The sequence below is a fragment of the Myotis brandtii genome, unplaced genomic scaffold (genome assembly GCF_000412655.1).
Source record: "Myotis brandtii unplaced genomic scaffold, ASM41265v1 scaffold621, whole genome shotgun sequence".
Classification (NCBI taxonomy): Eukaryota; Metazoa; Chordata; class Mammalia; order Chiroptera; family Vespertilionidae; genus Myotis; species Myotis brandtii.
The window spans coordinates 1,917,749-1,939,641 of record NW_005370372.1 but is presented as its reverse complement, the minus strand read 5'-3'; the positions used below and the strand labels follow the sequence as shown (position 1 = coordinate 1,939,641).

Genomic DNA, 21,893 nt, shown 5'->3' with positions numbered 1-21,893 from the left:
TTTCAAACATGTGTTCTCTGTGACTCTACATAGAAGTAGGACAACCAGAGTAAAGGATGAATAACATGCTTTGTGAGTAAGAAAGAAGGACTATTTCTTTTTTTAAAAAAATATGTTTTTATTGATTTTAGAGAGATTTGAAGGGAGAAGGAGAGAGAGAGAAACCTTTATGTGTGAGAGAAACATTGATTTGCTGCTTCCTGCACCCACCCTATTGAGGATCAAACCAGCAACTCGGGCATGTGCCCTGACTGGGAATCAAACCAGTGACCTTTTGGTGAATGGGACAAAGCTTAACCAACTGAGCCATACCGGCCAGGGCACAAGGACTCTTTCTTGAAGGTGAAAATCGACAAGGATTGAAATAGAAAGTTGTTTGAAGCAAGAGAAGTGGATAAATAAAACCCTATGATGGGAACTAATAAAGTAGACACTGGGATTCTGTCAACGTAGCATCAGAGAGCTTGGAGGAAAGAGTTCCAAAGCTGAGTGGGTAACAGTTGATAGAGAGCTTTGAAAATCTGACATGGAAAATTTTATATGATAATTAAAAGAACTATCCTATTTGTTTCCTTGCCATTGGAATCAAATTCACAAAGAAGTCAGACAGAAAAAGACAAAAACCATATGAGGTTACTCATGTGGAACAAAAAAGAAACAAATGAACAAACAATGAGTTGAAAACAAACTCATAGATACAGATAACCGATTAGTGAGTACCAGAGGGGAAAGGAAAGAGTAGGGCAAACTGGGTAAAGGGGGTCAAATATGGTGATGGGTGAAAATTAGACTTGTAATGCATACAGATATTGAATTATAATGGGGTATACCGGAAACTTACATGCTATTATTAACCAATGATACCTCAATAAAAATGTATCCTAGACTCTATAGCAGCGGTTCTCAATCTGTGGGTCACGACCCCTTTGGGGGTCGAAGGACCCTTTCACAGGGGTCGCCTAAGACCATCGGAAAACACATATATAATTACATATTGTTTTTGTGATTAATCACTATGCTTTAATTATGTTCAATTTGTAACAATGAAATTGGGGGTCACCACAAGATGAGGAACTGTATTAAATGGTCGTGGCATTAGGAAGGTTGAGAACCACTGCTCTATAGCATGGAACGCATATCTTATAAACTACGTGAGGAAAACACTTTGCTGTGGATCAGAGGGGGAAACAATTAGGATACTGTGCATAGGAAGATGCTGGGATACTTCAAACAAAAACTAGTAAGGATCTGCCCTGGCTGGTTTGGCTCAGCGGATAGAGCATTGGCCTGTGGACTAAAGGGTCCTGGGTTCGGTTGCAGGCTCCTCCCCGGCCTAGGCCCTGGTCAGGGCTCGTGCAGGAGACAACCAATAGATGTGTTTCTCTCACATTGGTATTTCTCTCTGTCTTTCCCTCTCTCTCTCCCATTCTCTCTAAAAAGAAATGGAAAAAATATCCTCAGGTGAGGATTAAAAAACAAATAAGGATCTGGATTGAGATAGTGGCTTTAAAAATGAAAGAACAATTGTAAACATAGGATAACAAAGAGAAATGAGAAAGACAACAGGTCAATCGTATTTCCAAGTAAGATACACAGCAAAGAGGAAGGCACATTTTGTTTCAGAATGCTTTTATTGACCATACAGATTTCTCACCTGGTAGTGTTGAAGAGTCCAAATATCAGTGGGTTCTTATGATCTCTGGTATGCAGCAGAAAAACATCCTCTGAAAAATTAAAGAGCATTACATTACTTAGTATTTTTAGTCCTCTTTGCATGTAAAGAAAATCATTATAGATTGTCTGATATAAATTTTCATGTACGGCCATACAACAATGACCAAATCCCAACAGAGTGAAACACTTGGCTGTTCAGCATGACTTTGAGCTGAGCTTCAAGGAAGGACTAAGCAGTGCTACCTCGCTAATGAGAGGGTCTCTCTTTGGTCCTGTAACTCTGTAGAGCTGGTCAAAATGAAAAGAACAGAAACTTGCCCCTAGATGGTTTTCTCTATGGTTAGAGTATCAGCCTTTGGACCAAAGGGTCACCGGTTTGATTCCCAGACAAGGGTATGTACCTCAGTTGCAGGCTCATTCACTGGCCTGGGTCAGGGTCAGGGCACATGTGGAAGGCAACCAACTGATGTATCTCTCTCATCTCTCACATCCATGTTTCTCTCTCCCCACCTCCTCCCTCCCTTCCACTCTCTCTAATAAACTATGGAAAAATATCCTCAGGTGAAGATTTAAAATAAAAATAAAAAGAACAGAAAGTTGCTCTCAGATAGAAGTCAAACACTGCAAACTTTTCATCTGTGCTAGAGACAGTGAGGGTTATAGAGCGGCATATCCATCAATGAGTTACATTTAATTCTCCCAATATTTACCTAGTTCATCAAAATATGTATCAATTCCATTCAGTCCTGGTACTGAGCAAACCAGTCTCGCTTTTAGGAAAGTGCTCCACTTATTCACCAGTATTCTCTGGCCTCCCACATCATTCTGTGAAAAAAAGCAAAAAAAGCAGGTAAGTGGGTACCTAAAGAGCTTTTAGCAACAACAGATTTTGCATTATTAAACAAACCTATAGATTTTTTCTTTACTGTGGAAAATTTAGCATAAATTTCAAATAACAGATGCAATTCCCCATAATATTTTTTTTTTAGGTTTGCACATTCTATCTGGTCAGTGTAGTTTCACTCTAGTCCTTTAAACATACTTTATAAGTATTAAACAATGTTAATAGAGTGGTCTCTCTTAAATAAAATAGTGGCTTTTATAGTACAGTAATCTTTATTATTTTATTGAGAAATAAACAACTTACCACATAAACATAGAAGCATACATTCCTTTCTCTCCTTTAAAAATGAGAACTTCAAATATACACACATAAACACAAACACATAATATATAATATATATTTGTACACACATTATATCATGTGTATACAATGACATATATACAAATCTCTTCTTAAAAATACTCATTAAATATCTTCTTAAATAGCAGAGTACCTTCACGTGTGCAATATTATAAGCATTGTCTCAATATATATTGCTACTTTAATTGGTTTTAAATGTTCTCAACCTATTTGAATACCCAACAAACTACAGATGTTTTTTTCTACAGAATCAACCAACTGCATGGTTGAAACATACTTATGTAAATTGCTTAGAATGTAGACTAAGAAAATTAAAAATACTTTGCTTAAATTAATTTTTTTAAATGGAGCTCAAACTTCCGTGAGGGAAGAAGTACAGCTTAATTACAGACTATTTCTTTAGTATTGCTTTGAAAATGGGGAAATTATACAAAATGCAAAGCTCTCCTAAGAGAAAACTTTCACTAACTGAAAAATAAAGATTAGATTGTAGATATAAATTTTAGGCAGCCCACAGAATAGTGGAAAACATTTTAAAGTAGAAACGTACTATACCATTAACAAAGCCCTGACCATAAATTTAGATAAGCAAGCTTAGTGAGAGAGAAATGCATTTCGCACCATGCAAAGTCGCCCCACTCTGGTGTAAATTGCATGGGCATTGTTTTCCGCCTCCAGGGCCTTTTCGGTAAAAAAGAAATACACTTTGTTGTCATCTCGATCTTCATTGTCCGGAATCATATATGAACCTACAAATTTTGGTTCTATAGAAGGAAAAAATAAAAGAAAATTGAAATAGTCATTACAACTAAATAAGTTATTTTAATCAATAATATATCACATGAAAGCTTCAGTTTAACTTTCATTATTTATGAAGAAATAAAATATTTTCCTTACAATTTTATATTAAACACTAAAAATCATGAAGATATCTCCATTTTATTTGCAATAAACTGTGTTTTTTTTTAATTAGAGGACAATTTAATTGGAAAATAAAAGAGTCAAGGTGAAGAAAAATTTGAACACCATACATTATAGACTTGAAATGCATTCAAAGGACGGATTGGAGGCACCATGATGGTAGCCTCCATAAATAATTTATTCCCAGACATAAAAAGTGAATGTAAATATATGTAAATATTTTAGTGAATAAGTCTTTTTTTTAAATTCATGAATTATATACTAGTCTAGTTCATGGAAGACCATATTAATGCTAAGATAGAATATTTGGTTTTTGTGTTTGTGGTCTAAAAGATGTGAGTGAATTGCCCGGTTGGCATGGCTCAGTGGTTGAGCATAAACCTATGAACCAGGAGGTCACGGTTCAATTCCCAGTCAGGACACATGCCCAGGTTGCAGATTCGATCCCCAGTGCAGGAGGTAGCTGATCAATGATTCTCTCTCATCGTTGATGTTTCTATTTCTCTCTCCCTCTCCCTCTTCCATCCTCTCTGAAATCAATAAAATAAATAAATAAAAATAAAAGATGTGAGTGAACTTTGATTGATATGGTAGGTCAAATATTTTAATAATAACATGGTGCCAATAATACTATGCACTTTAAACCTTAATAAAAAAGCTGAAAACAATGAAAACGCTCATCATAAAATGACATTTTAATCCCCGGGTGTACCAGTGTGCCAAAATATTCCTTACAAACAATTCTGTGTGAATGAATGGCTAGTGATTCTCCTAACTTTTTGTTTCTCTCTAAAGTGCAATATAATCCAATTAGAACAAACAAAGCAATCAAGTCATCCAAAAGAATACCAATTGATAAAACAACTTATTGGGTAAAAGATTTTACTTTTTATGTATCTGCTTTGTTTTCTCCATTTCAATCCTGATTTCTAAACACTGTTATAAATGTAATACAGACTTATAATAAAGGCAAATCATTCTGATATAAAACAATTTACACATATCATCCTACATAACAAAAAGGTAATATCCAAATTAACCCTCACACCCTCACAAGATGGCTGCCTACAACCAGGCCGGCAGGAGGTTAGTGAGGATCGAAAAAACGACTGAACAGCAGGCTGCGTGGGGTGACCAGACCAGCGGGGGGTGGGGGGGAAACAGCAGGCTGCGTGGGGTGACCAGACCAGCGGGGGGGGCGGGCAGTTAGGGGTGACCAGGCAGGCAGGTGAGCGATTAGGAACCAGTGGTCCAGGATTGTGAGAGGGATGTCTGACTGCCGGCAGTCCAATATCCCTCAAAGGGTCCCGGATTGGAGACGGTGCAGGCTGGGCTGAGGTGACCTCCTACCCCCCCTGCATGAATTTCATGCACTAGGCCTCTAGTATATAATATTTTAGTTCACAAATATCGCTAGCTTAAAAAATCCTAAATTTTAAAAACCCTAAAATCTATAAATTACATTTGGAGTTATTTTCATCACAATGGCAAATCCCCCATGATTTCTAGACTTATGTTCAATTCCGATGGACATACTCTTTTGTCCTCAAACCTACCTTTCAACAGGCGCTCATCATCATGCTCGGTGCGGATGTGGGCCAGTCGTCCCATGCTCCGGAAGATGGCAGCGTCTCTGCCCCAGTAGTCACTGTAGAGCCCAGTAAACAGTTCGCTGCCTACATGGAGACATCGGTGAAAAAGAGTCAGTGCTTGTTTCTGGATCTGAGGGCCGTGTGTCAGCCCCAATTACATGAAACCACATCTAGGTTTACTACGAATACAACCTTATGAAATTATTGTTATTGTTAAGGGCATGCATGGTATAGTCAGTCTGTCCGTTTCAATCCTGACTCTGCCACTTACCAGCTGTGTGAGCTTGGGTAAGTTGTTTAACCTCTCAGTTTCCTCATTTATAAATGGAAATAACACTCAAAAGGGTTAGAAGTAAAGAACTTAAAAAAGTAACTGGCACATGTTCAGACCTGCATGAGCATTTCATAAATAACCTGGTTTGATCTTATTTTACTAACCTTCTCTTAACCTTCATATCATCAGGTTATTATATTATTAATTATTATTATCATTATTATTGGTATTTTATGTGAGTCAGCTAACTCAAATCCATTTTATAACAAGAAATTGTTTCCATCAACATGATTTTAATGTGGAAACTGCCAAGTCTGACAAAGTTGTATATTATCCAACTAGTTGCCATTTAATTTGTAAGTTTGTTGCTTAGATAGTAAAGCTATGGAGTTCATAATTTAATTGATCAGTCAACATAATGGATGAAGTTAGCTGCGACATGTGGTGGAGGTTGCAGACTTAAAATCAGACAGGAATACATAAACGTATGCAGTATCTCAAGAAATGACAATGTGTCTTTGGAGATAGCCCGAAAGAAAGACATTCAAATAGCTTATGAGACGAGAAAGAAAAAGTTCAAGAACTAGAAAAATAACATAAGGATATAACCGGAACCCAGGAAAGACCACACCTCTCAAGCCTAAGGACTAGGAGTCCTCTTTCGCCAAAGTGACAACAAAAGGTAATCCGTGTGCTCATCACTGATGCCAGAGGATTGGTCTGGGCCTCTGTAACTTTGATGCCCTTAATCTCTGATGAAGAAGCAACTGATAGCAGTAGGTCATTGGAAATAGCCACCTCAATTTAGGGTGCTAAAATTATCTTCTTAATGAGTGTCATATAACTGTGGTCAGGTATAAAAATACAGAGATGATGAATACACTACACTTAAAGTATTAATGCTTTTCTGTTAAATTTGGAATGTGTACACATGGCATATAAAGTGCCTCAAAATTTAACAGAATTTAAATGAACTCTATTTCCAGTTTCATATATGCTAGCTGTATACTCAATTTTAGAATTTGGATTGTTTAAAGAACAAGTACAAAAAATTGACCCAAGTATGTAAACAAAGTTTGAAAGAACTTGAGTGTCACATTTATAAGTTTTACAATAAAATTTACATAATGTAAAATTTACATTATTTTCAAGGTGAATCCTTTAAAACTTTAAAAAACTTAAATAGCTTAAATATATTTGTAAGATTTGAAAAGTAATCAACTAAGTTATAAATGGGACACTTTGTAAGGAAGTTCATTTTCAAGTTGAGTTAACTAATATAGTCTTTAAAAAAAATAAAGATTTTTGTTATACCAGATTTAGAAATAGAATAATGAGATATAAATTGAATTCAAAGACTTAAGACAAATAAGTTTTTAGAAATGTAATTATAATAAACTGTTTCATTTACAAAAAAGAGAAGTAACTCTGTTTTACTGTTCTCAAAATTCACTATGGATACTTAAAAACTATATAGAATATAAATACATGTTTCTCACAAAGAAATTTACTTTTAAACTATACATACTATTTAAAAGAAAGAGAGAGAGAGAAGCAACTGGGATAGAACATTAATAATTAGTAAATCAAGGTAAATGGTATACAGGTGTAAATCTTATTCCTCTTTCAATTTTTCTTTGTATTTAAATTTTTTCAAGATAACAAGTTTCATAAAATAGCTATACTAATTGAGTTTACCCTGTATGCTGAGAGGTGTTCTATGAAAAATAAGAAAAAGTGAAAAACAAAGATGCTTTACATCTAGACTTAAGAAAGTATAAATTGATAGAGAAAATTCTATCAAAATTATTTAGCCCTGGCTGGTGTTGCTCAGTGGTTAGAGCATTGGCCTGTGCACTGCAGGGTCAAGGGTTCGATTCCCAGTCATGAGCTCCATTCTTGGGTTGCAGGTTAGATCTCCAACCCCACTTGGGGCACCTGCAGAAGATAACCAATCCATGTGTCTCTCTCACATCTCTCTCTCTCTCTCTCTCTCTCTCTCTCTCTCTCTCTTCTCCAACCTTCCTCCCTCCCTTCCACTCTCTCTAAAAATCAATGGAAAAAATATCCTTGGGTGAGGATTAATAACAACAAAGAAAACCCCAACTCTCTTAAACATGTTCTTTGGTAATAGAAGGGGGAAGCAGGCAACATAATTTATGTCAAAGTAACTCGTGCTGTTTTCACCTGAAATTTTAAATCCAAAAGTGAAGAGAAAGTATTTTGAGATAAAATGCATTCAGTGGTGAGGGATATGAAACATACGTGGGATTCTGCACTCCTTGAACGTGGATAGGAGTCATGCTGAATTCATTAAAAGGCCTTGGGCATCATCATCTTTATGGCATTAATGAATGAGCTGGCCATAAAAGAGTTAACTATTGAACCTCCAGAGTGAGAATTTTTTTGATGTAGCTTGTTTCTAATTACTATACTTGATTACATTTCTCATCTAAAAATAAAAAGGCCATTTTCTAAAATTTTCCTAAATGTCACTTATTTTTCTAATATGGACTGGGCTGAATGTTTAATGTATAAGGAGGACAAGCTTTCTTAAAAATCATGAGTTTTCTATTTCATAAGTTTTAAATATTTGATTTAATTCCCTAAAATATTCCTAGAACTTTCATACCTGAAATTGCTGTTATTATGGGAAACTAATCTTTATATTAGTTCTCGTCAATTTTATTGTACTCTGCTCAATTTTGGACATTGTTTCAAAGTTCTACTTTGAAAAAAAATTAAGTAAATTCCATAAAGTTAACAAACAAGTACCTCTAAGGGCCACTAGATGGCAACCCTATGATACCAAAAAATGTTATATTCAGGGCAGGTTTTCTGCACAAAGGAATAAAAGATGATATATTACCACTTTTACCCAATTTCCCTTTTTTGTATCCAGATAAAGAAAATAGTTTGTGAACAACTCGAATAACACAATATGAACTGTATGACTTAAACTTCAAAGAAGTTAAACAGGTGCTCAAATCTATATGCTATGTAAACCGAACCAAATGTGTTTCTACTAGAAACATTAGATTTTCCTCAGAAGGAAAAGATTCTCCTTTCATATCTTATTATCAACATGAAGAACAAAATAAATCCATAGTAACAGATAATAATGACATTTGGTCAAATACTCCCCTAAGAAAAAATAAGCACTCTAATGAAAAATAATGAACTAGAATAAAAGTTTAGGCCCAAATGTTACCTAACAGTAATTAAACGAGCAAAAGTATTCACCACCATTATAATTAATAGTATTTATAATAAATATATAGTTTCCAGTTGAAAACTTTAAAACTATAACAATTTGGCATAATTTAGAGAAAATCTGTGAATCAATATGTAGATATTTTACTGAGAGCAAAAATAACATCTGGATCAATCACATTTTCATGAATTAAAAAGAAAATAGTGCCATATAAATAGTAAAATAGGTTTTAGAGTTTCAATGATAATATCAGAACTACCCAAGTTTTTGGTGTCCTATGTCTATAGAGACATGATATTTAATAACTATTAGCTTAGCCAAAAACTGGTATATAATCTATCTTGATACTCTGAATATATATAACCACTTGATTTTTATGCCATGTTATTTTCCATTGTTAGCGTGTGAGCTTCTGTTGGTAACTCCTGTTTTGTTGATTTTAGATGGTCAGGTGTGGTTATAATGAAAAAATAAAGCACATCTGCAGGGTATTTTGACAGGTGACTGTAACTTATCATTGTCATGCTCTACAATAGTCTCTATGTACAGAGACAAGAAACCTGGCAAACTAAGCCTCCAGCTCGAAATCTGCTGTTTGACCTTGGCACAACCATTCAATGTCTCATGGTCTCAGTATCTGCAGGATCAGAGAGACCTACATGTGATTTCTTGAGCTGCTAAGTTTTTATGGTCTCTCTGTTGCACACCTCCTCCCCCTTTTTTGTTTTGTCTTGTTGTTGTTTTTGCCTGAAATTCTTCACCTCCTTTCCTACTTCTCCTCCCAGTTACCTGGCGATTGCCCACTTTCTTCCTTAATCCTTCCATGACCAAACTTTTGTTAGTGTCATCTTAGCTTAGTATCATCATAGCCCCGTGCCTATGCCCATCATATTGCTTTCTGACTATATTTTATTTAACTCCTTATACGTTTGACATTATGCCTCACTAGAATGCAGACTTCTTGATGTATCTTATATATTCTTTTATACCCAGTACCTTGCACGGTGTCTGGGATACAGAAAACACTCTATAAACAATTGTTGAATCAATGAATGGCATAATCCTATATAATAAAAGACTAATATGCTGTGTCCGACTGTTTGTTCCACTGTTCAACCAGTCGCTATGATGTGCACTGACCACTAGAGGGCAGATGCTCCGACCGGTAGGTTAGCTTGCTGCTGGGGTCCAGCCAATGGGGACTGGACGGAACAGACTGGACACACCCTGGAGCCCTCCCGCAGTCCCTCCCTGACCTCTAAAATATTTCTTCTAATTAATTTCCTTTCAATGTGCATGAATCTGTGCACCGGGCCTCTAGTGAACTAATAAATGAATATATCCAAACCTCTTTAGGTATTTAAATAAAGAAAGCGATGAAATACAATAAGAAAAACTCAGGATAACATTCTGATTTTTCAAAACTTCTTCAGGGGGAAATATCAAAAGAAAAAACTATTAGGTATTTATATGAGTTAGAGTTTTTCCTTGAATTTTTGCTCCTCAAGAGGCCTTGTTATTTAATTATTTTAACTCATGAATATAAGGATTCTATTTTCTTCTATTACTTGTCCCCAACACTTTCAGCCCCCAAAAAACTGTGTCTACGCTAAATTGTTTATATGAAAAAATGATACAGCTATCGACTCCTGGCAATTTACAATTCCACTGTAAATAATCATAAGTTGAAATGCATAATTAAAATATTTTTGCATATAATACTTTTTAAATAATACAAGCTCTATTTGAAGGGTTAGTTAAGAGTACTGCATTGCCTTAATATTTTATGGAACTTTCCACTTGCTTTGTTCATGGACTTTTAAATCAGCCAATCGGAGACTTCACTCACCATATTGAAAATATCGATCTCAATTGTTTAGTGAGAAAAATTCACGGTAGTTTCTCATGCCCTCTTTATCTTCTTATGGTTTACTTAAGCATTTCTTCTATTTATGCTGTAAATGTCTCCAAATCTAATGTGAAATACATTTGCCTCATGGAAAGCAGACGGTTAAAGACTGATTTAACTGCCTCATTTCATAACTGAACTATATAATTTTGTTAGAAAATTATTCTACTTTAGATGCATTATTTTGCAGAATGACTATGACATGTGTAACTGCAAACAGAAACAAAACACACTCGGAAGATAAATACGGGTAAAAATGATCCACATAATCCATCATCCCAGTTCCCCCTCAATTTGCTTAGAATGCTGAAACGGGAACGAATGTGTTGTGTTTTGTTCTTCGTTATGTAGTTGCTGTGCGAGCTTTTTGTTTGTTTTGCTTTGGCAGGTCACCAGCACTAGCTATCAGTGTTAAGAAGGTGGCTCCTGAGGCCTGAATGAAGAAGGAAGATGTTCTGAGCCTCTTTATTGGCATCTGCCGGCACCCAAGGCAGTAAGTACCCTGAGATTTCTTGGTGGCAAACCGGTGAGATTGATGCTGACATAGTCAAACGAGATTCCTAAGGGAGAGGATGTCAATGGGGAATTGAAGGGTGGAACTTCTTTTCTTCTAACTTTTTATTTTGTTTTGAAGAAACCTTAAGCAAAGTATTCAAATAGTTCCTTGGGGACTCACAGTCATGGCCAGAAACAACAGTGAGCATGTGGATAACTGGAATTCTGCCAAATCTGAGAGCAGCCGTCTGTGATAAGAAATTACAGATATGCTTTAGGGATGGAGACATGGTAAGGGAGCAACTTTAAGTCTAAGTTTCTATAAAGTTGCAATGAATTCAAGACACAAGCCAGCACGTTCACTTGTTACAATTATAGAGGCTGTAATTATGAAGACATATTTTACCTTCATTTATTTTTTAAATTTATTTTTCTATAGTATTAAGTTATATTTTGTGGGAAGAGATCCATTGATAACTCTGCTCTGAATTATATTTAAAATAAACATTTATTGATTAAAAAGGTCTTCATGATATTAAGAGCTTGAAATAATCAGTTAATTTTTCCCTGCATGTATTCCAACTCCTTTTCATTCAATCAACATCTACCTTTAATTAACAGAATTTGTAATGAGGAGACATATTCACAAAAGTCTCATTATTACAGATAAAAGTGCAGGAAGAAAATTTCAGTGGCTGTAAACTTTTGTCGATTTATTTCCTGAAAATTGTAATACAGGACAAAAAAAACATAAAAAGAAAATTTTAGTGAGTGTGAAATGTCTTATTGGTGGTTACTTGTTGAAATAATTTTTAGCAAGTCTTTAATTTAAGGAGTATCTTAAAAATAGCCCAACCCCAAAGCTCATACTTTCAAAGCAAAGTGGTGTTAAAAGGTACAGGGCAAATTAAAGTGGTCTATCCCCCCGAAACTAGTAACATGTAACATGAATGTTAGTACACCTCAGGTGTGGTAGGTATTAAGTTACGCCTGGAACTGACAATACAAATCTGGCTCAGAATGAAATGCATTAAAAACATGGTAATAGAATGCACAAGGCAAAATATAAGGGAAATCATAAAGTTACCATAGATGTTATCAACATAAAAAGGAGGCTATTGCAACAATGCATCATATATCATTGATTTAAAGAGTCAGCTATTATCTTTCCTTCTGGCCAAAATAACATATAACATACAGAAAATGTCTCCTGAATTTTAATATTGTGAGTTACCAAACCTATCAATTTAGTAGCAAGTAAAATACTAAGTATCTTTGGATGATTTGAAAGGTATAGGCAAGTGATGTAGCAATTCACTTACTAAATATTCATTGTTTCAACAATCTTTTACAAACCAGGTTCTACTGTCTTGTATACTTAAAACTACTTTAAGTATAATATTAGTAATCACAGTAAGGGATAAATGTGGTTAAACATTTAGAAATATTACTCCTAGGATATGAACTTATATGCCACCAAAATAAATTATATTAATACTGAGTGACTTTTGATGAGTAACCCTAATGAATAGATTTCATTTTTCATTTTGATCGGTTTCTGAACATACAGAACATAGCTCAATAAGGAGCTTGTTTTACTCTTTAACTTCTGTTTCACATAGAATCATTACAAGTTATTAACATTTTACTAATAAATTACAAGTTTAATGAAAATGTATTTGTTAACTTGTTTCACCTAGCAAATAATCTTCATTCTATATTCAATTTTACAGTAAGATTTTACTCTATGTCAATGGAATCTAAGGTAAGTGAAATAAAAAATGTATCTAAAGTTAAGAAATTATAAGAATTTGCAAGCACATTTTTTTCATTGAGAGCCCTGGTAGTTTTATGAGTTTTGTTACAAATTCAAGTTGTTGTTTTCTTTTTTTTCTTATCATGAAAGTATATCTTAATGTGAGCCAGCATTATATGTTAAGTTTGACCTGTGACTAACAAAGAAACAAAGAAGGAGCAATGGTCTCAAGATGGTCATCGTTTTGCTAGCGTCTCGTCCTAACCCATCAGCAGAGAACATGTGTGGTCAGAAAATACCACATGAATGCATTCTTTCCCTGTCAGAGTAAGCTACCTTGAGCTTGCCAAATTCCAACGCAGGTAGCTCCATTTTTTTTCCAGCCCAAATTCCTGCTGCTTTTTCAATTAGGTAAGTTATTTCTACTTCCTCTCTTTTTAAAGAGTTGCTGGCTGACATAGGTTATCAGGTTTCCATCCCAGTGGCTGCTGCATTTCCACAGTGAGTGAATGATCTCTCAAAGGTACTTTGGGATGAAAGCTAGTGGATAAAATGTGAAGAATTATATTTTTATTTCTTCTCTTTGGAGGGATTATTCTATAACGTTCGTGTTTAGCTTGGAGGGCCCTTTTGATTTGATTTCTCTTCTGAATAAGTGAAACAGCCACCCAGACGGTAAGCATTTCACATTTCAGCAGAGTGTAATTCGATTTGGAAGTTCCATGAAACGCACTTGGAAAAGTCTCTGCAGTAATATTTCCCCTCTTTAAAAAATTCGGTTTTAAATTTCTTGTTTCACGCATAAACAAGCTCCAGGGAGTCTGAATGGTGAGTGGCAAGGTGGGAAAAGAAATTACTTTGAACAATTTAAATAAATCATTAAAAACAAATGATGTTCTAATCTTTTGAGGATTTCACTATACAATTGCTATGTAACTTTTTTTAAAAAAATTCTTTTATTGATTAAGTTATTACATATGTGTCCTTATTCCCACATTACCCCCTGTCTAACTTTTGACTTTCAATACCATTTGTAACATTCTTATAAGTAATATCCTAAAATTTATTTTGTTTGTTCGCTTCTTTAGGAACCCCAGTAAGTGTTCCTTTCAGTCAATATTTATAGGAGGTCTTTTCTGTACAAGATATTGTATGGTAAAAGAAATGTGATAGTCTCTTTCATTCAGACATTCAAATCTTAAATAGCTGCAGCTAGAAATCAATAAAACATTAGGAAAAGTTGTATGAGTCTATCAAATGCATGTAAATTAATTATATGCTGCTAATCTACTAGGAATTTCTCATATTTACGGATCTGGCATTCTCATTCTTATGGTTTTGATCCCTACTAAGTCTGAATTGATGTAGGCAACACTATTCCCATACTAAAAACCTCCCTTCTTCAATATCCTGTTTACTTACACATACCACACATGCACACACACACGCAGAGGTTAACAGAGGAATTCAATATATCTTAAAAATGTTTTCTTTACAATTTTATATTCTTTAAAAAATCACATCTCTTTATTTAAGCCCCCAATGAACTTAATTATTATGTGAAATCTCATCTTACAGCTCTTTCAAATTATGAAGCTGGAATAAATGAAACTTTCCCTATTAATTAAAGCTAACATAAGATGGAGAAATGTAGGAAGTGATATATAAAGCCCATCAAAATCAATTGTCTGGGATAAGTTCAGGCAACACAAAGTCTGTAGAATGCACAGAAACATTTATATCAGCTCTAAATCAAGCATAACATATTTAGATTAATCATGGGGGGGGGATGTTCAGTTTTACCATTTATTTCAAATAGGAAGTCTCTACATGTTTTTTATACATTCTCATTTTTTGAAAATAGGCTGGCCTTACATTAGCATGTAACTCTAAGTGTTGCAAATGACATAACAGGAATTTGTACATAGTTCTATACCTACGTCAGAACCTCTCAACACTGAAAAATCAGAATGATCCCTAATAGCACCTATGTTACATGTCAGGGATCACCCTCTTCAGTCTTACAATTGGGAACTCATCCATCTGTCTGTATCATCATAGTGCTGCAGTTTTTAAGAAGTGTGCCACTTTAAACCCCAAATAGTCTAAGAGAAAAAAAGTAGTATTGTGCTGTGTCTTAGTAAGGTTCTTCATCGAATTAAATTGAATCAAACTGAAATCTACAGACATGGCCAGCTCATTCCATTATTCCAATGTGGACATTTAGTGGTCATTTGAGCTGGTCGACTTCTATTGTTTACACTCTAGATTAACAGGAATTTTTATAAATAACTTTGAAGTTTTCAATTAGGATGACTTTCTGTTGAATTCTACTGAAACAGAGAAAGGCACCAAGAAAAGACTATTAAAAGTTCCCATAAAATCATGGAAAAACTAAAATATAAAGAATTAACATAAGTTAAAATAGTTTATCTAGCTAAATTTTTATAAAATATTCATATAATTGAATTTTGAACAATATATGGTACAATACAAAATATCTTATATCAGGTGTTAAGTGACAATTTGTGTTTTCAGAATGAGACACCCATACTTCAAAGCTGTTGCACTTATTTTTACAGTCAAATTAGCTCAAGTTAGCATGACTTGAAATTTAATATCATCCCTCCCAGCACAAACAGATAGATATGACAAAAATGCACAAGGAAATACCAAAAGAATACAACTGAAGTTTCAAAATCGATAAGACTAGCATCAGACGTCTGCTGCAGCAATAGTTACCAATTAACGTGGAGATGAAGGAGGAGTTGGGATCGAAAGGACACCTGCCCCTTCCTCTCTCAGACCGGTGTGATTCCAGGTGAAACAGTGGATCCTGAAAGAAAACCCAAAACAACAACTTTAATAAGAATTGCTTCAATAAACATATTAACCTTAATTATTTACAAAACAGGTACTGCAAATAGGGCACTGGACAGTAACATCAAGTTATTTAGGAACAAACTTTATAAATAAATGCATGGGTTTTGCAGTATTATATGGGTTTTCTCACTCCTCCTAAAATGTATGCAGGTGATGAAATGAATGAAATTAGTAGTTTTTATCACTTGATCAGACAGTATTAGTTATTCTGAGATGTGTCAGTTGAATATTCCAAAGGAATGAAAACCTGCTGAAAAAAGGTCACTAAAAAGAAGATTCAGTGATAAACATGAAAATGGGTTTTTATTGCACAAGACCATTATTGATTTTTTTCAAATAGTCTGTAAAGGAAGTTAATAAAAATTTCCATCAATAATCTGAAATATTTATTTACAGTCATTTTTATTCTTCATCACATATTCTTTGTATAGACATCTAAAACTTAATAATTTAGAGAATGATTACTGCATAATTGTTTGAATATATTAGTGTAAATAAATGTCACACTATGAGCAATATTTCAGTCTGGCTTTACACAAATGAGGTATTGAAATCAATAGTTCCATGAAAAACTACTACTTTATTGGTTCCTATTGCAAGCACATAACCACAGAAATTTTCTTGGCATGTTCTCAGATTTCAAAATTTTCAGTAGAAGATTTTTTTATAGTTACTCTCCATTCATTGTGCTATAGATGGTTTGGATAAAAGAAATTCAGCTTGGGAAAGTGACAATAACATTTATTATTGAAAATTTGGTAGAAAAAAATTACAGTTGACCCTTGAAAAACATGGGGTTTGGGGCCTCCATGCAGTTGAAAATCTCCATAGAACTATAGTCAGTCCTCTGCATCCACAGATTCCCAACCACAGGTCAAAAATACAGTTGGTGCTTGATTTTTAAAAGAAATCCAGGTATAGGTGGGCTCATGCAGTTCAAGCCTGGGCTACTCAAGGGCTAATTGCACTTTGCATTAGAATATTGGTGATCCTGCCCATTGTGGCATAGAGGAGTAGCCTTTCCCATATGTGAATCATGAACCTATAAACAATCCTAGATTCCTGAGTAACCTCCGGGAATTGCACGCACTTCTCACAAACTTGATCTTTCCTAGCCACCCCAATTACCCCACTTTACTGTTTCTATCCTTATGTCGCCGTTCTTACTGGACATGCTTTCCTCTTTCTCTCGATGATATCTGCCTTTCCAAAGCCTTTCTGGTAAATGCAGCATTCACCTGACCCCTGTAACCCTCCAGACATATCCTTGGAATTGAACCACAGCCTATAGAACAGATATGTCCTCTTGACCCAGAGTGTGACTAAACTGATATTTTAAGCGAAAAACAAGTGTTACCTATTTAGACACTTTACATAAATTAGCAGAGTGCATGAGTCCTAATAAATCATTTGAGCCATTTTTGTGTTCACTTCCATACAGATAAAAATGTGTAATGACATGACAAGAAAACGTTTGTTCAAATGAGATATAATTATTGGCCTACCCAGCTAATACCTATGCGGAAGGGCTTTCATTAAATTTGGGAAACAGATCCATAGCATTACACAGAGGAGGAAGGATCAAGTCTAGGAATATAACAATTGCTTGTCACTGTCACTATATAAACATTTGGAAAAATAGGTAAGGTATACATATGTTCTAACATAGTTAATGTCCAAATGCTTGGATATAAAGCTGTTTAAGGGATATACTGAACATCTTTTTTTTTTTTTTTGAGCTTTTGTTGCATTATTTTAGAACAGAGGCTTTCTTTACCTCATTAAGCTGCATATGACAGAAAGACACACTGATCCAATTCACCTTAATTCCTTAGGACTCAATAGATTATTTCTGCAACTTTATTCAACTGAGGTGTGAAAATTGTTAAAAAGAAGTACAAAGAAAATATTTACCATACTGAGTAGTACTGATACTATGATGGAAAGCAGGCAAATTCCAAACTTTTATTGCTTTATTTTGCATAGATCAAGATAACTTGAAATTAGCTACAAATTCAAATCTAAAGTTTCTCACATTATTTTGAAAGTTCAATGTGGTCTTAAATGCAGTATATAATTTAGTGCACAATCCAATAAAATACTAAAATGCGAGTAATATAATTTTCTTCCATGAAGTGGGATTTAGCAAAGCAAACCAACCAGAAAACCTGAGGCATGATGACACTGTCAATGACCCCAAAGGAATCGAGTTTATGGTTCAAATACTGTGTAATGTTGGTGTTTAACCCTATTGAGAATGTTGGTCACGACTTACACTGGCTTCCCATTATCTGTGTTTTAACAGCTGGAATTTCTGCCTGAATTATGTGGCTTAAATTTACAAGACATCACTAGCATTAACAGCGTGGGCTGTGCTTTTTGTTTCGGTGTGATATGGAGACATTTTTCAATAGATCCTCCTGTGCTTGAGAGAAAGCAGGACATCTAGGTTACAAATGTGCACAGACACATGTTCTTTTCAGAAAAAAATGTTTGTAAAGAATAAATGGCATATCTTCCCGGGAGAATTTTCCCCTTTAGGCCTTGAGGAAAGTCCTCAGAACTCAGCAAGCCTATTGTAAGTTATTTTCCATAGGTGTGAGTCCCTGTATGTCAGGTGTTAAATACCAGTTAAACAAAATGAGAATTTCCCATCTGTAGGATGTCAAAAGTACATTAGAGCATTACAAATGCTAAAAAACAAATAATCACCTATTATATTAGCTATTTCTAATGATTAGAGAAAAAGTAAAATACACAAGGCTCATACACATATATCTGTCAACAATGAAAAAAAAAAGATGCAGTTTTGGTACATAAATGTCTAGAATAAATAACCACAATATGCACTTTATTTGTTATTATTCTTTTTAATCCTCACCCGAGGATATTTTTCCATTGATTTTTAGGAAAAGTAGAAGAGAGAGGGAAAGACAGAGAAAAACATTGATGTGAGAGAAACACATTGATTGGTTGCCTCCTACACAAGCTCCAACCAGGGCCTGGGCAGAGGAGGAGCCTGCAACAAAGCTACATGCCCTTGACTGGAATCAAACCCAGGACCCTTCTGTTTGCAGGCCAACACTCTATCCACTGATCCAAACTGGCTAGGGCCATAATATGCACTTTAATTCTTAATTGAATAGCTATTTAATAATCTGTATCACAATTAAATTTTAAATATGATTTGCTTCTTTTTTATTGTCTAAAGTTTTACACATGTCTCCTTTTTCTTTACCATTTGTTTTTTATTTCACTTTTTTATGGCAAGCAATAAAAACATTTATTAAAAAATATCTGAAACATGTCATAAACACTGAATAAACAAAGAGGGGAAAAGTACAAAAAGGGGATAAAGTTGTTAGTAATCGTTTTGCATTTTAATTTCTTTTGTTTTCACATTTTTTCTCTAAAAATAATGCACTTTATTTTTTAATGCTTTAAAATTTAGAAAGCACTCTTGATGAGTCCCACCATCCAATCAAAACTCAGTAGCACAATCTGATAGACTTTCTTTAAAAGTTCAATACATGATAATACCCACAGCGCTTTAACTACATTGTCCCTTTGGGAAAAGTGAATTCAATCTTCCTATGCTCTACAACACTAACTCCTACTTAATGAGAAAATGATGTTGAAAAATTATTTTACAGATATTCTCCAAGACTCCTCCAGGCAAAACTTCTCTCATGGACTATGCTCTGTATTTTTGCTGCATTATCCCCCACTGCATTGTGATTATGTTCATATGAATAATTCAATAAACACTCAATAAGCCTATATGTGCTAAGTATTCAGTCAATATTAAATTTAAGAAGCATGATCCATACGACTTAATTTAAACCCCGTAAAAATTAAGCAAAGAAGCCTTTCTAATTGCTAATTTAACAAATAGCGAAGTCAAAATGAACAGGTCACTAAAAATAATATATAGCAGTTTAAGTTTTTTCATTAATCAATCTATTAACTGTACTTCAATATCCAGTAACTAAATTTTAAGAGTTGAATTAGACAAATACATTATTTCAATGGCAGAAATAAAATTAGGTCTTTGATACTATTTTCTCTTAAACTGGTAAAAAGTCAAAGGAAGAAAAACTAGGACAATGAGAATAGGAATAGTAATAAGAATTAGAATAAGAGTCAAGATGTTTTACAAAGAGAGTTAATCCAAAATGGAGATAAGAAAGGTTCAGATTTGATTTTAGTTAAATGCCATAACTAACCTCTTTCAATCTCAATTTCATGACTTATAACAAAGAAGAAATAATATTTTTATGCTGATATCTCCTATGACTATTGTGAGAATCATAGAAATAATTGAAGATTAAAGGCCATCGAAAAACTACAAGAACTAGAAAATTTGAATATAAGACATAACCATATATGAAAAGAAAACTGATCTTTTAAAAATCCAGGGATTTGAAACTGGGTTTCACATAAAACCCAATGGTGCATAACATTGATTTCATTCAACATTTTGTTTTTGTTGTTCTACAATTAACTTTAAAATCTTGCTCTATATTATAAGAAGCCAATATGGTATAAGAGTGTACATTAATATGGATAGAATTTCAAAGAACTATGGCTAAATGGTGGATTATTCAATAAATGGGTGTTTGGACAACTGGAGTGCCATCTGTAAAAAAAGTTTGATTGTTACCTCATGTCCTTTAACCCTGTAAACAAATTTCAGATCAATCAACAATTTAAACACAAGAAATAGGATTATACGAGGAATAGAAAAAGGTATAAAAGTTTTGTATATACTCCTGGGAAAAAGGCCTTTTAAAATCATAAATAAAATCCAGAAGACATAAAATAAAGAGTGATAAATATTATGACAAAATTTTAAAGAAAAAATACTACAGGGAAAAACAAAATGTTTTTCCACTCAAATAAAAAACAAGGCTTTCTTTTTTGCTTACTTTATAATGAACTCATACAAATCAATGAAAGACCACAAAATAAAATTTTTAAATGTTGTAAGGCCATAGATGTATAAAGTAAGATAGAAATATCTTTTCATTCTAGAAAACTATCAAAACTATTGGGGTTATATCACAAAAGTTAAGATGTCAACTTGAAGAAGTATCTACTTTCCAAGGAAGAGACAATTTCTTAATCACTAAGAACAATAACTGAAAGGGATCAAAATAAGCCTAAACAAGCCTAAGAATATGAACAGCTAAATGCAGGCAATATTATTTAGAAATATCCTTTAAGGCCATATTAGAAAATATCATATTATAATAAATATCTGGTTCTAAGATTAAGATATGTATTTTAATTATTTGAAAGATGAGCACACCCAATCTTCTTATAATTATAGCATGGATACTGATTTGATTCATTTACCTTATAATCATCGGTGTTTGATTTTGTAAAAAGTCAAGTTTAATGTGATAGAAAATTCATCACATATAGTCAATCCCTTTCTGGACTACCTAGTTATTCCAACTTTAAATTTACAACTCATAGTGAGACTAAAGCAACATTTCATAACAAATTACTCAAGATGCTTACTTGGAATCTCTTTACATAAACAAATGATACACTATTCAAAGCAGAAGTATATGAAAGAAGGCTGACAAAAATAAAGTTGTGCAGTAATTGGCATCACAGTCTAGATTTCATAATTTCAGTTCCTGGTTAATAAAATGCCAAAAATTTTAGTGAATATAACTATGTATGCCTATTTTTTGAACAGTTGTGAACATGCTATCCGGTACAGATATTTCAGGGTGAATTTGTAGAACAAAAAGTGGTAGTAGTAAACACTTGTTCAATGTAAACTTCTGATTTCCTATATATACTGTATAATAAAATAACTGGCACAGCATGTCCAATAAGCAGTTGAATTGAACTGCACCTGTTTCTTAGATAAAATATATGATATAGATATTTTATTTATATATATAATAATCTATATGTATATAATAAAATTAAGCATTTAATATGTAAAATATTA

At 33.9% G+C, this 21,893-nt stretch overlaps 1 protein-coding gene across 1 annotated transcript in view; it reads right to left on the bottom strand.

The window, feature by feature from the left end:
• SEMA3E (sema domain, immunoglobulin domain (Ig), short basic domain, secreted, (semaphorin) 3E) overlaps positions 1 to 21,893 on the bottom strand; it is a 221,242-nt gene that overhangs the window by 35,796 nt on the left and 163,553 nt on the right. The window contains exons 5-9 of the mRNA XM_005880034.2: positions 15,782 to 15,875; positions 5,356 to 5,475; positions 3,500 to 3,642; positions 2,385 to 2,499; positions 1,655 to 1,724 (exon numbers count right to left, since the gene is read on the bottom strand). Of these exons, the coding sequence (XP_005880096.1) occupies positions 1,655 to 1,724; positions 2,385 to 2,499; positions 3,500 to 3,642; positions 5,356 to 5,475; positions 15,782 to 15,875 (542 nt within the window). The remainder of the gene's footprint in view (positions 1 to 1,654; positions 1,725 to 2,384; positions 2,500 to 3,499; positions 3,643 to 5,355; positions 5,476 to 15,781; positions 15,876 to 21,893) is intronic.